General features: G+C 37.7%; 1 protein-coding gene across 3 annotated transcripts in view; it reads left to right on the forward strand.

Annotated features, from left to right (window-relative positions):
- LOC127569247 (receptor expression-enhancing protein 2-like) overlaps window positions 1–11,297 on the forward strand; it is a 110,294-nt gene extending 98,997 nt beyond the window's left edge. For 2 of the 3 annotated variants that reach the window (XM_052013695.1, XM_052013697.1), the window contains exons 7-8: window positions 3,040–3,209; window positions 4,076–11,297. In XM_052013695.1, the coding sequence (XP_051869655.1) occupies window positions 3,040–3,209; window positions 4,076–4,150 (245 nt within the window). In that variant the 3' untranslated portion in view covers window positions 4,151–11,297. The remainder of the gene's footprint in view (window positions 1–3,039; window positions 3,210–4,075) is intronic. The other variant, XM_052013696.1, reaches the window with a different exon arrangement.
- Window positions 11,298–12,489: the final 1,192 nt, after the last annotated feature.

The raw sequence follows: 12,489 nt of genomic DNA on the forward strand, positions 1-12,489 counted from the left end.
TTAACTTTCTGTAACTAAAACAGAAAATGCAGGAAGCACGCAGCCAGTCAGACACCTGAGTTCTGAGGAAGGCGTCCTGACACCCATTGACCAATTTCTCTTCCCACAGATGCTGCCTGACAGACTGAGTTCTTCCAGTATTTTCTGTTTTTGTTTCACATTCCAGCATCTGCAGTTTTGTTTTCCTTTTTTGTTAACTTTCTTTGATTTGTGTACAGAGACATGAAGTTTCTCTGAACAAGACCTTTCAATCTCTCATCTTTCTAAGCAAGAAATATTTCCCAGAAATTAAACATGAAATCTCAACGACCCCAGACCCTGAGGCCAACTCTCCCAGCTCTGCCACAGTCATTCTGCCCATTCACATCCAAGTACTGTCCATTCCAGGAAATCAGTCAGCTTAAGGGCACCACACCCCCCCCTCTTAGTGCCACTTCATGATTGCATAGCCTTAGTATTTGACAGATCAATGCCATGAGAAGAAAAGACTTGGTTCTTTGTCTAATGGAGTCTGTAACAGAATAAGTTCCTCCTTAGGCATTGGTGTTATGTCCATTGTGGATAAGGTTATCCTTGTTGATTGGCACTGCATATATATTTAGTCTTCTTTTGTTTATGATGCTGGCAAAGAGTGAGGCACGTAAAGTTCATCTTTCTATAAGTGCCACTGAGTGTGGTATATAGGTTTGTCTATGTGATCTATCAAGGAGGTCATGCTGATAATCTCCAGATTTTAAGGCTAGTGTGATACGCAGAATCCTAAAATATGGCAGAGGTTATGAAAAACTGATTAATAAATGTTTGAGATCTACGTAGACTTAAAGTTCATATCTCAAGTGAACACCTAAAGCAGTTCTTCAGAACTGAGGCTAAGTACTTCAAGCACTGATGATCCCACCCATGTCGACAGTATGCAACAATCCCCAATAGTGAGGTGAGGCTGAGCGATATCAGGGCTCATATGAAAAGTCACGTTTTATTTAAAAAAAGCTGATGGGTGAATACAATATGAAATATTTCTGAGTGAAATGTAAAGAGTGCACAAATGCATTTTGAATGATTTTTTAAATATAATTTTGTTGTATAAAGCAATTGGAGCACTTAAGTGCTCTTATGCATTACATTGACTTGAACAGATTCTGCACCATTGCCAATGCTTTAACTCTTGCTTTTCTCCTCTTGCCTCCAACTGGAAAATGTGTGTAAGTTCCATCCTTTTTATCAAGCTTGCATTTTTTGTTCTCAATATGAGATAAATTCAGGACTTATACTTTATTACGAGGAAGATTCCCCTTTGCTGAAGTTGACAAGGTCCTTGACCATTCTGTGCCATTTCCTGTCTCCCTTTTCCTTCCCTCCTGGAAGTACAATAGGGCTCTTGCCATGCTTTCACCTTCAACATCACCAGGCTCAACATTCAATGGATTATCCTCCATCATTAAACAATTCTTTTCTTTGCCTTCCCTTGTGGAGGTGGAAATGGTGCCTTCGGAATTGTTTGAGATTTTACTTCATTGGTAGATATCCTAAAAATGTTCTGAGAAAAAAATTAAGAGAAGCATGTTCCAAATTTTCTAAAGCAATGAAGTGGGTCAACAAAGTTGATTCAGTGAAGTAATTTATTCCCAACAGCATGGTTGATACAAGTAGCATTAAAGTTAAAAAAATAGCTTCATAATGCTGGGAATCTTTTATATGTTAAACTGCCAGACATTGCAATAAATGCCAAATCAGTGTCCTAAAAGGAAATTAATCAACATTGGCTTAGTGTCAAACAAACTGAGTTCTGAAAAACAATTGTAATCAAATGAGGTGGTTTGGTTGAATGACTATTCACATGCAGTTGGTATTAACAGATGAATAGATGATATGTTATAGAAGAGCTCCTGTGAATCTCTAATTTGTGTGGTTGGTGGGCTTTATCTTTAGCCATATAATCTTGCCATACGAATAACATCTATGCCACAAAAGTGCCGAAAGTGACCACTTCCAAAAAGATTCCGACCATATACCCTTGATAACCAATGGTATCAGCATGACAGAGTCCACCATCATCAACATCCTGTGGGGCTTACTTAACTGGACCAGTCACACGCATATTGTGGCAACAAGAACAGATCAGAGGCTAGATATCCTGTGGCAAGCAATCTATCTCCTGATATCCCAAAACCTTTCCACCATCTACAAGGCACAATTCGGGAGTGTGATAGATTCACTCAAGAAGCTCAACATCATCAGGACAAAACAACCTACTTGATTGGAATCCTATCAACCACTTAAACATTCATTCCCTCAACCACTGGTGCACAGTGGCTGCAGTGTGTGGATTATCAACATGACACTTTGACAATGCCTCTCAAACCCATAAGTTTTGCCATTAAGAGAACAAGGGTAACACAGCATAATGTTCAGATTTTTCTCCTTGTTGTACATCATTGTGACTTAGGAAGACATTTCTGCATCTAAATCCTAGAACTCCTCAGCAACAGCACTGGGGGAAGACCTTAACCAGGACTGCAGCAGTTCAAGATAGATTACACAACCTTCTCAAGGGCATTTAGAGATGGGCAATAAACACTGACCAAGCCAGCAACACCCATATCCTAAGAAATTAATGAGTAAAAAATGTCACATACAGTGTGATGTCACAGACACATGTCCATTGCATGAACAAAAGGTTTTTTTTAATTTTACGTCAGTAGGACAGGGAATATTTGGTTATGGTTCCTTTGGTGCCTTTTCGAACTTTTAAATGGGACTGGATCAATTGGACAAGGATCAATAAAGCCAAGTCTGACATTAATGAAGCACAAATTGTAAAACATATCCTTTACAATTTTAATAATAACTTGTATTCATATATCAGTATTGTAAAAAAAAATTTTGATTAGAAATTTTACATTATTTTATGAGGAATCTATAATTTGCTTGTATTTGCTAAGAATTACGTTTTCAATATTTCTGAAGTACTTTGAGAAACTCTTACAAAATGTTGTTTTGGGTTTTAGCTGTGCCCTCTTTTTGCTCGCTGTTTCTCAGACGCACACCGGGTTCCTTCAGGAGAAGAACTAGGAAGTGCACAGGCTCAGAAGTCAGATGGAGAGCAGCCAGATGTGAAACTTGAACAAGCAGATGAAGATATCGTGGACAAAGTGCCAAAACGCACACAGAGCCTTAAAGCCAGCAAACAAAAACTGCAGCGTTCAGAGGTATTTTATTATGTTTGCTAGCCTAAGTGAAATGTAGTTATTACAATGCTGTCTTATCTGTTGGTTAACCACTCCAGCAGTTAATATCCTCCATCTTCAAGGTTGACATTGAACTTACTGATACTTAAATAATGCAGAGATGATATGAAACAGTTAGTATATATTTACAAGTACCATACTAAACTACTGAAATTCTTTGAGGGGACAAGTGGTAGTTTAGAAGATGAAGTGGATTTGTTGCGGAAATTATGTAATTTGGTTTCTAAATGCAGATGTTAGTGGTGTGATTTTAAAAAATTACAAAGCTGAGGCAAATCTTGATAGGTTGTGGTATTTTCATTTGTCTAGAAATTAAGGTGTATTGAATGGTCACCCAATTAATGCTAGGTGGTTTACACCTTTGAAAGGCTAATGGGATGTTGATGTAGGCATAGGATTTAAGATTCCTGGACTGATAGGCAATGCCTAATACATGTGGGTTTTGTTCATTCCAAACTAAAGCCAGTGATAAACAGCTGTCAAGCAGAAACAATTTTCAAATTTGCATTGATTTTAATTTTTAGACTGGATTTTGCTTTTGGTAAGGAACGTACTTATTGCTAACTAGGAGTACACAAGAACATTTCGTCAAAAATCGGGAGCTTGAAGAACTTGCAATGGATAGCACTTAGGAAGTGGATGCATTGGCTAATTTTACCTCTCCTGAACATTGACTCAGGTCAATAGTGGACAGTGCAAATCAGTAGGTCTCTCTGGGATGGTCTGGATGGTCCAGCATGATGCTCCACTTTCCTACTGGAGTAGGATCGCTGCGTGTGCACAACTCCTGAAATCTAATTAGTTGCCTTTGAATATCTGTTTTACAGCCACAATCAAAGAGTGTAAAGTTGCGTGCTAAAAAGAGGGCCACCAGCACCACCAGCAGCCCTGAGTCTGCATGAACTGGATCACGTGGGGATAAAGCCGTACAGAGTGCCACAAGTCTTTCCATCTGCCTTCAGTACATCAGATTTGAGTCTTGCTTGAAGCAGAGAAACTGCTGCAGCATAAAGGAGGAGCTATACCTTGTAAATAGGAGCTTGGGCCCTGTGTCTTTAGCAGGTATGGGGGAATGCAGACGTCACCACAGCACAGCAATATTTTGAGCTGTTGTTGAGGGACTAGACCAAGTAATCTTGCTCAGTGTTATATAAGCATTTCATCAATAATATTCAAAATGAAGTTCCACCAAAATATCTCCAAGGAAGTATTAAGCTATGTTTAGGTTTGCACTCATTATTTTTCATTGGATTGTTTCTCTTCTCCATTTGTACCATTTCCTGTTCCTTCATGTTCTCTGTGAAAAGGGAGTATGGGAATAAAAACTTAATTTTAATATCAGTGAATTGAATAAAAAAAAACTTACATTCCAGATGTTTGTTAGTATTTGCCTGGAAGTGACCATGAAAATCCACAGTCTATAGCCATTGCAAATTCGACCTTAAGGTCATATAAATGGCTTTGGTTTACACTTGAATTGCCACAGAGAAAGAAAGTTTGGCTGAAGTATTTTGTGATGCAACTATAATTTTCAGGAATCAAGAAATATAAACTGAAGATATGAAAAATATGTTTTTAAAGCTTGGTATGTTTTCAAATCTTAGTTCTGTAACCTAATTTTTGACGTACTAATGTAACAAACCAGCTATCACAGAAAATACAGGAAATATATTTTACAAAGTAATTAGATTTCCAAAATGTATTGCCATCTTTAGATGTCATCTGGTAGCAGATTCACTGTGCTCAGAGACTGAATTACAAACTATGCACTGGAAAATTGTTTTGATCAGAAAAATCACATTGAAAGAGTGAACAGGAAAGCATGCTTAATTAATGTTCTACAAAATGGAAAAATAGGCCGGGGGTGGGGGGGGGCAGTGGGATATCTTCCATGAGAATTTGGTATTATGGAAATGAATGTGAGAAGTTTTGTTGTGTTGGAAATATATACATTGATTGTAAACAGTAAGTGCTTTGGGATTCTAAATAATGGAAGTAAATGGAAAGTGGCTTGGGTTTGTTGGAAATCTGTACAGTTGAAGTGATGAGAAAGAGATTATTCCTTTGGAATTGTACATATGAGGAGAGATGGGGATTGATAGCTGGGTTGTTGGACTGAAATTCTGTGAAGTGGGAAAGTGCCAGAGATTTGGTTCAGTGAAAGGAAACAGATTGCTACATTGGGATTCTGAATGAGGATATGGAATTGACTGCCCTGTTGGATTTGGTATTCTGAAATGGAATCCATTGATGTTATTTTTGCTCATTTCCCAGGGCTGTAACTGCATTCAGAGATCCAGGTTCATATGGTCTAATGATAACCTGTTCTTGAATGTCTGCATGGCTTTTGTATGCACTATGAGTAGTTGAAGTAGAATTTTCTAATTGTTCTATGGACATCTCGGGTCAGAACATTAATACCACACTGCTTTCCAGAATCACCCTGTAAGTTCTAAGAGATGGCTGGTGATGAACCATAAACAGCAATTTAATCAGCTTCTGATGCTCCCAAAAACAATGAGAGTGAAGTAAGACTGATTTATGAACTTCAAGGTAAAATAAATTGGCTGCCAGGTGCTTGCTATTCCCTATAATGTGTAGCATGCTGTTTAGTTATTGTTCATGTTTTAGTATTTGCCAGTAGGTACATTTAGTGGGGCTGAGGTGATATGACATGAATGAAAATGGTAATGATGTAGGAAATGAAGTTGTGTGAAATCATGTGAAATAACTATAATATAGATATTTTTGCAAATGGATTACTAGGATATGTGCTATACATGATGTACCAGACTGAACAAAATGCACTGTATAACTGTTAATACACTGAATAAAAGGCTTCAGTCATCACTCTATACTAGAGGTCAGTGTAGTATGCATGTTATTTCAGTGAGTTCCCAAACTACCTCCTCCCACATGATTACATGATTGATACCTGTATTATTAATTCCTCTGTTATCATTAATATCTAGTCATTGATAGTTTTTGTAAATAGATAATTTAAGTTTAGAACTTACAATCTCAGTTTATTACAATTTATATATCTGAATGATTAGTTTACAAAGAGGCTGTTATTGACCCAGCCAAAAATATATTAGATTCAAATTCTATCCATATTACAAAACACACATAATGCTGAAAGTCCTAGTTTAATACTCAAGTCCCAAAAAGTATAACATGTTTCTAATGTTGTTTCAGCTGTGTGGGTCTCTATAGATTTTGCCTGTGGTTTTACTAGATTTACCCATACGCTTTGCACCATTAAAACTTGACCTCAGTTAGAAATGCTGTAGCAAATCACAGAAAACAAAATATACTGGATCTCCATTATTGCTGGAACATGATAAGCCAGCCCCAATTATGTAACTGGAAGAACTATGGATGTATTTCATTAACATTTAGCACCTTAAAGCATTTTCGTGCTGAAATTTTCAATTGACTGATATTGGCTATGATTAATAGGTTTTTTTCCAGAAACATGCTGGTTTCCTGCAGAAAAATACATCAGTCAATAAAATACCTCAGTAAATTAAGGATATTTAGGCAAAATCTTAAAGAGGGACGTGCCTATCCAATTCGGTGCCCATTAATCTGAGATAACAGTTTATGGAGAATGTTGTTGTTGCACTCCATACGCAAGGAATTATGGTCTCACAGGAAGCTCTTTTTCTTCAGTTGTACATGGTCACTATTTGAAGATACTTCAGGTGAATGCGCTTGGCAAACAGCTTTCATCTCAATATTAGTTGTATATGGTATCTTGTTTTTTCCCCAGCCAAAAGATGTTTGCAAGATACTTATTATTAAATTAAAATTAAATAATTATTTGTTAACATTGGTGACAAGGCTTATCATAGAAATTATGGCGTAGGAGGCCGTCCAGCTCAAGTAAGGACAGTTACGATCCCACAGATCTATTAGTTACCTGCAAAGCTTTGCAGTGATCTGCTTAATTTGTATATTTTAGAAAATGTTAATATTTTTCATGTCAGTTATTTATAAGATAGCTCTGATTCGAGTCTAGAGCATTCATATTAATCAAAGCCCTCAATGAGTCAGTACTTCCTCAGACTAATGACCTCAGCCACCAGAACAGCAGTAGTCACGTATCCACTATTTCAAGCAGCAAAGGACCTGTGATCATAGCCAACGAAGAAGCAAGTCATCACACAGACTCTTGCTGAGAAGCAGTGTTTTGGTTTTACGTACATCTGGATTTGGATGTCAGTGTTCAGCAGTGTTCAATACTGATACCCCATGAAGAATCTAGTGTGCTGCAATCCTCAGTCTTAAGTTTCAGGTATATACACCCAGGTATTCTTTCTATTACTATGCTAGTCTGTGTTGACTAATGCATTCCTCTCAAAGTAAGGAGATTCCATTAAATGTAATGCCAATTTAATTTTTTATTTCTGAATGTTTTGCAGGATGTTGTTGAGTTTGCAGGAAGTCTCAAGTAGTGTGTCTCACCTGTTTTGAACTGTACATGTTGTATGGATTATGAGACCTTGTTGCACTTGCTGTGTATTATTTCTGTTGCATCAGAGCTGGAGACTTGGCCTGGTTTTGAAAAATATTCAGACTCACCTTCTTCCCTGTAATTCTCACCCCAGACGAAGATCCAAACCTTCAGCACAGAAGTAGAACAGCTTGGGACGGGGTCCATAATGATTTGTGTTCACTCTTACTAATGCAGTGTTTACGAAACCACAGATATATACAAGAGGCATGTAAATATATGACCCACTAATGGAACCACATAGCCATCAGTTTAATCATTAATACTTCTGACTCTGTGGTTAAGTTGCTAATGCATTATCACCTTGTATAGAGGGTCAAACTGTTCTGTGGCTAAATCCAAAAATTTTCAATCCAGTGAGAAGTGCTAATGCCAATTACATTTATCACTGTCATATACTTTCAGTTAGCACTTCCTTGTAGGTGGAGGAGAGGAAATTGATTGAGGTTGGGGGGTGAGATGGATAGGAGATAGTAGGCATAACAGAAACAGGAATCCATGCATACCCACAGTGGTTAAGTGGGTTTGTGAGCTGCGTAGTTAGTTCGATTAGTAGAGAAGGCATTAAAATTGACCTCAAAGAATCTGTGAAATCAGGCACATTTCCAGGCCCCAATTAGTCTCCAATGACTTTTCATCCCTCTTTGGAGAAGGCAGCATCCAGGGATCTTGATGGAGGACAGTTACTGGGCTCAAAATTCACACATGAATAAGGTGCACTGTGGCAAAGCACGAGAGGTTGGAAACATGATGCAGTAATAAGCCATGTCTTCAGGATAGGAGGGAAAACCGATGTGAAATAAAAGCTCCAAAGGAACTTTTTTGGGACTTTTGAGAAAGAACTGCTATTTCTAATCACAGCGACAGAGGGATAATTATATCTGCATAGCCAAAAACATTCTGACTGGTCCTCTATCTATGTAACTAATTCTTTCTCCTCAATGCAAGTCGCTATTATTGCTAACCAGTCATTAAATATATATTAAATTAATTGGTGAATAAGTCATCTATTCATTATAGAGTACATTGAGTATAATATTCTGGTTGGTAATGCTTTCTTTTACCCTCTTGCAAAATGGTGCGAAGTTCTATGCAGCATGAACAAGTTTTTACAATGAAGCATTTAGTCCCATTCAACAAGAGGGTTTATAGAATCATAAAATAGTACAGTATTAAGCTTTACAGCTACTCGGCCAATCATGTCTGAGTCAGCATCCATAATCCATTTGATGAAGAAGTTTCCCACAGCCTCCAGATGTTAGTTTACTGCTGGATATAAACCAAAATTCAGAACTGGTGCTCCAATATCAGCTCACCAGGACCATCTGCAACAAGGGTTCAAGTTTGTTATTTCTGTTAAGCAAAGAACTGAATAGGATAATGATTGATGTTCTCACACCTGAAGGCAAACACAAGCACATTTCCATGCTTCTCTCAGCTACATACTGAATCAGATTTACCAGTTTGTATCACCTGTTGATTGACTTAGACTGCAGAGACCCAAGGATGATATTCAATAGAGCAAGTTTAATAGAATCTATACAGCCCAGTGCATTTCCTGCTCATTCACACTGCAGAAAACCATCAATTCTAAACGCTAAGTTTGTTTAAATTCCACCAGCTAATGTTATATTCTAACAGGATAACACTAAATGGAAACCAACAAACAGGTTTAATGTTCATGAAATATATAAACAAACAATTCAATTTTCCTATGAGGTACTACTTATTGCTAGCTGTAGTACAGTATAATAAATATACCCCTAATTTTACAGGTTAGCAATCCCTGACCAATTGACACTAACATTGACTCCTGTAAGTTGCATGTACTCATAAGTATTTGGAATGTCACTCTTTTCCTCACTAGTTTTACTGATTATACTCTGTTTCTCTGGGACTCTAGAAACAAGCTGCCGAGAAAGAGATAAACTAACTTCTAATCCGTGCTTCGCTTCCTGTGTTGGAAATTGCCTCAACAGTCCACCAAAGGCAGCTCCCGAAATGAAACTATCTTCCCACCCTCATCCTTGCTATGGGACCTATGCAACAGTTTAATCAAATTTCTCCTGCTGGGCACACTGAATAAAATCACTCTTGCATTAAAAACTGAGAACTACCATGGAAGTGCTACACAATTACCCATTGTTAAACATGAAATAGAAAATAAATTATTTTATATAATGTCAGTTCCTCTTGGGATATGTACAGTAGCACATTAACATTCCAAGAGCCGTGTGTTTATAGCTGGCAAGTCAAAAAAGTTATCTCAAAACTTTTAGGGATTACTTTTTAACACCCGAATTTAACTTCATGGCAGTTGACAATATGCAAAATTTCTCACCTTTTCAATGCTCCAGAAGATCATTTAATTATACAAAGAAATGTGTGGGATTCAATGTTGTCTGTAGGTTGCAACCAGAAGACAGGACAGGCTTGTTGAACCAGTTAATCTTTTCTTGTACTTCAACGTGTACCTCTTCTACATGTCTGGTCTGTCTTCCCTTTGTTTTCTCCCATATTTCCTTTTTGATTCCATCATTCTTTCCATTCTGTTTTTCTCTCTCTCCTTCTCTGCACCCACCCTGCATAAAATTGTAAAGTTAACAAATTCATATTTCTCTTAACAAATTCATATTTGTCTATCTTATGTATAACAATGGGCTTCAGGAGAGAATAACTGTGAGAAATATTTCCATTGATGAAACTCTGTTACAGTAGAGCAGTGCAATAAAACTTCTGCAGTAACACCAAATTGAATACTGAGCAATAACTTTGTAGGAACCCATTGTCAGTGGACATGGCTCTATGACAGCATATTGATCAGAGCAGGAACACATTTATGTCAACATCACTGTAATTAAGAAGCTGAATCCCAGTTGCTGTGGAACTCGTCCTGATACCTAACCTGAATAATCTTTAGTTGTTTGTGTACACTTCTCAATGGGATTTATAGCTTGCTTGTTGTGATTACCCTGTTTAATTACAACCAGTAAAACCTAATCCAGATACTGTATACTAATCCACAGAACAGGTCTGAAGTTTTAGTGTTAGGCTTTGGAACAGAACACCCTGTCAGGTCCCATACAAAAGTCACTTCTGGACCTAGGCCTGCTTACATGTAGATCTAAACCCACACCATACCTGAACCAAACTGAACAAAATCTAAATGTGCTTGCAGATCTTTTGAACAATTTCCAATATGCAACACCACTGTACCTCTTCAGTCTCCAGCTCAAGCTTCCGTATAACCACAGTTATATTTTCCTCACTGCAAACTTTGAGTGGCAACATAAATCCAAATGTGAATGTCTGTAAATTGTTTAAATGACGAGCCAACAGGTGCAAATTATTTATCTTAGCAGTGACTAACTGGTAGTGAAGTTTTTTTTATAGTTGCATTTTCTGTATTTTTTTAAAAAACTGCACATGTCCTGACCTGGTTTGTAAACCAGTGTTTGGTTACTTAACAGAACATATTTAACACTGTAATGTTGATTGGAAGCTGCATAATTAAAAGAAAACTGACTCTGTTTGTTGTTTTCTGTTGGAATTGTATAACATTTCTTGAAACCATCTCAGAAACTCTAAGACTGATGTTAGCTTACATGTCAAATAATTGCATTATGTTGTATCAGTCTGAAGGGCCATCATAACCTATGGAAGTTCAACTCAGAACCAAGTGGAAGCACCTGGCTGTGGGTCATGATGACCTTTGAGCAAAATGTGTTTTAGATGGAATGGTTCAGGCCAATTTGATCCTTCATCAGTCTGGTATGGATACCCTGGGCTATCAGGAACTCCAAATTTTCATGAATGTCATAATCCACCAGTTATGTACTTGGTCATGGGGGAGTTTTAGCCTTCAGCTTATTTCATTTCAGGAGGAACTTCAGCTCCCGGTTAAAGTTAACTCAGATCATAGAAGAGACTTCATGCCCACATGCATTAAATCAAGTTCAATTGTCAGTTTCCTATTGAGGGAATATACCAAAGTACCTCCCATTAAGTTATTTTTTTCACTTCATATTCTAGTTTTCATGCACAATACATAAAATTCTAACAAAACAAGAGAAATGGCCAATTAATGTCTTCTTGGTTATTGGCTAGACAGACAAATCACTTTTTCTTAAAGAGTGAGATTTATCATTAGATATTAATATTTCCCAATACAGAATGAGAATCAGGTTTATTATCACTGACATATGTTGTGAGATTTGTTGTTTTGTGGCAGCAATACAGTGCAAATTACTATAAATTACAAAAATAAGTAAATAGTGCAAAAGAGGAATAATGAGGTAATGTTCATGGGTTTGTGGACCATTCAAAAATCTGATGGTGGAGGGGAAGAAGCTGTTCCTGAAACATTGAGTGTGGGTTTTCAGGCACCTGTACCTCCTCCCCAATGGTAGTAAAGTGAAGAGGGCATGTCCCGGGTGGTGAGGGTCCTTAATGATGGATGCTGCCCTCTTGAGGCACTGCCTCTTAAAGATGGCAGGGAGGGTTGTGCCCGTGATGGAGCTGGCTGAGTCTACAACCCTCTGCAGCCTCTTTCAATCCTGCACATTGGAGCCTTCATGCCAGGCGGTGATGCAACCAGTCAGAATGCTCTCCACCGTACATATGTAGAAATTTTGCAAGAGTCTTTGGTGACATACCAAATCTCCTCAAATACCTAATGAAGCAGAGCCACTGGTGTGCCTTCTTCATGATTGCATCAATGTG

This window comes from Pristis pectinata, chromosome 4, assembly GCF_009764475.1.
Source record: "Pristis pectinata isolate sPriPec2 chromosome 4, sPriPec2.1.pri, whole genome shotgun sequence".
Classification (NCBI taxonomy): domain Eukaryota; kingdom Metazoa; phylum Chordata; class Chondrichthyes; order Rhinopristiformes; family Pristidae; genus Pristis; species Pristis pectinata.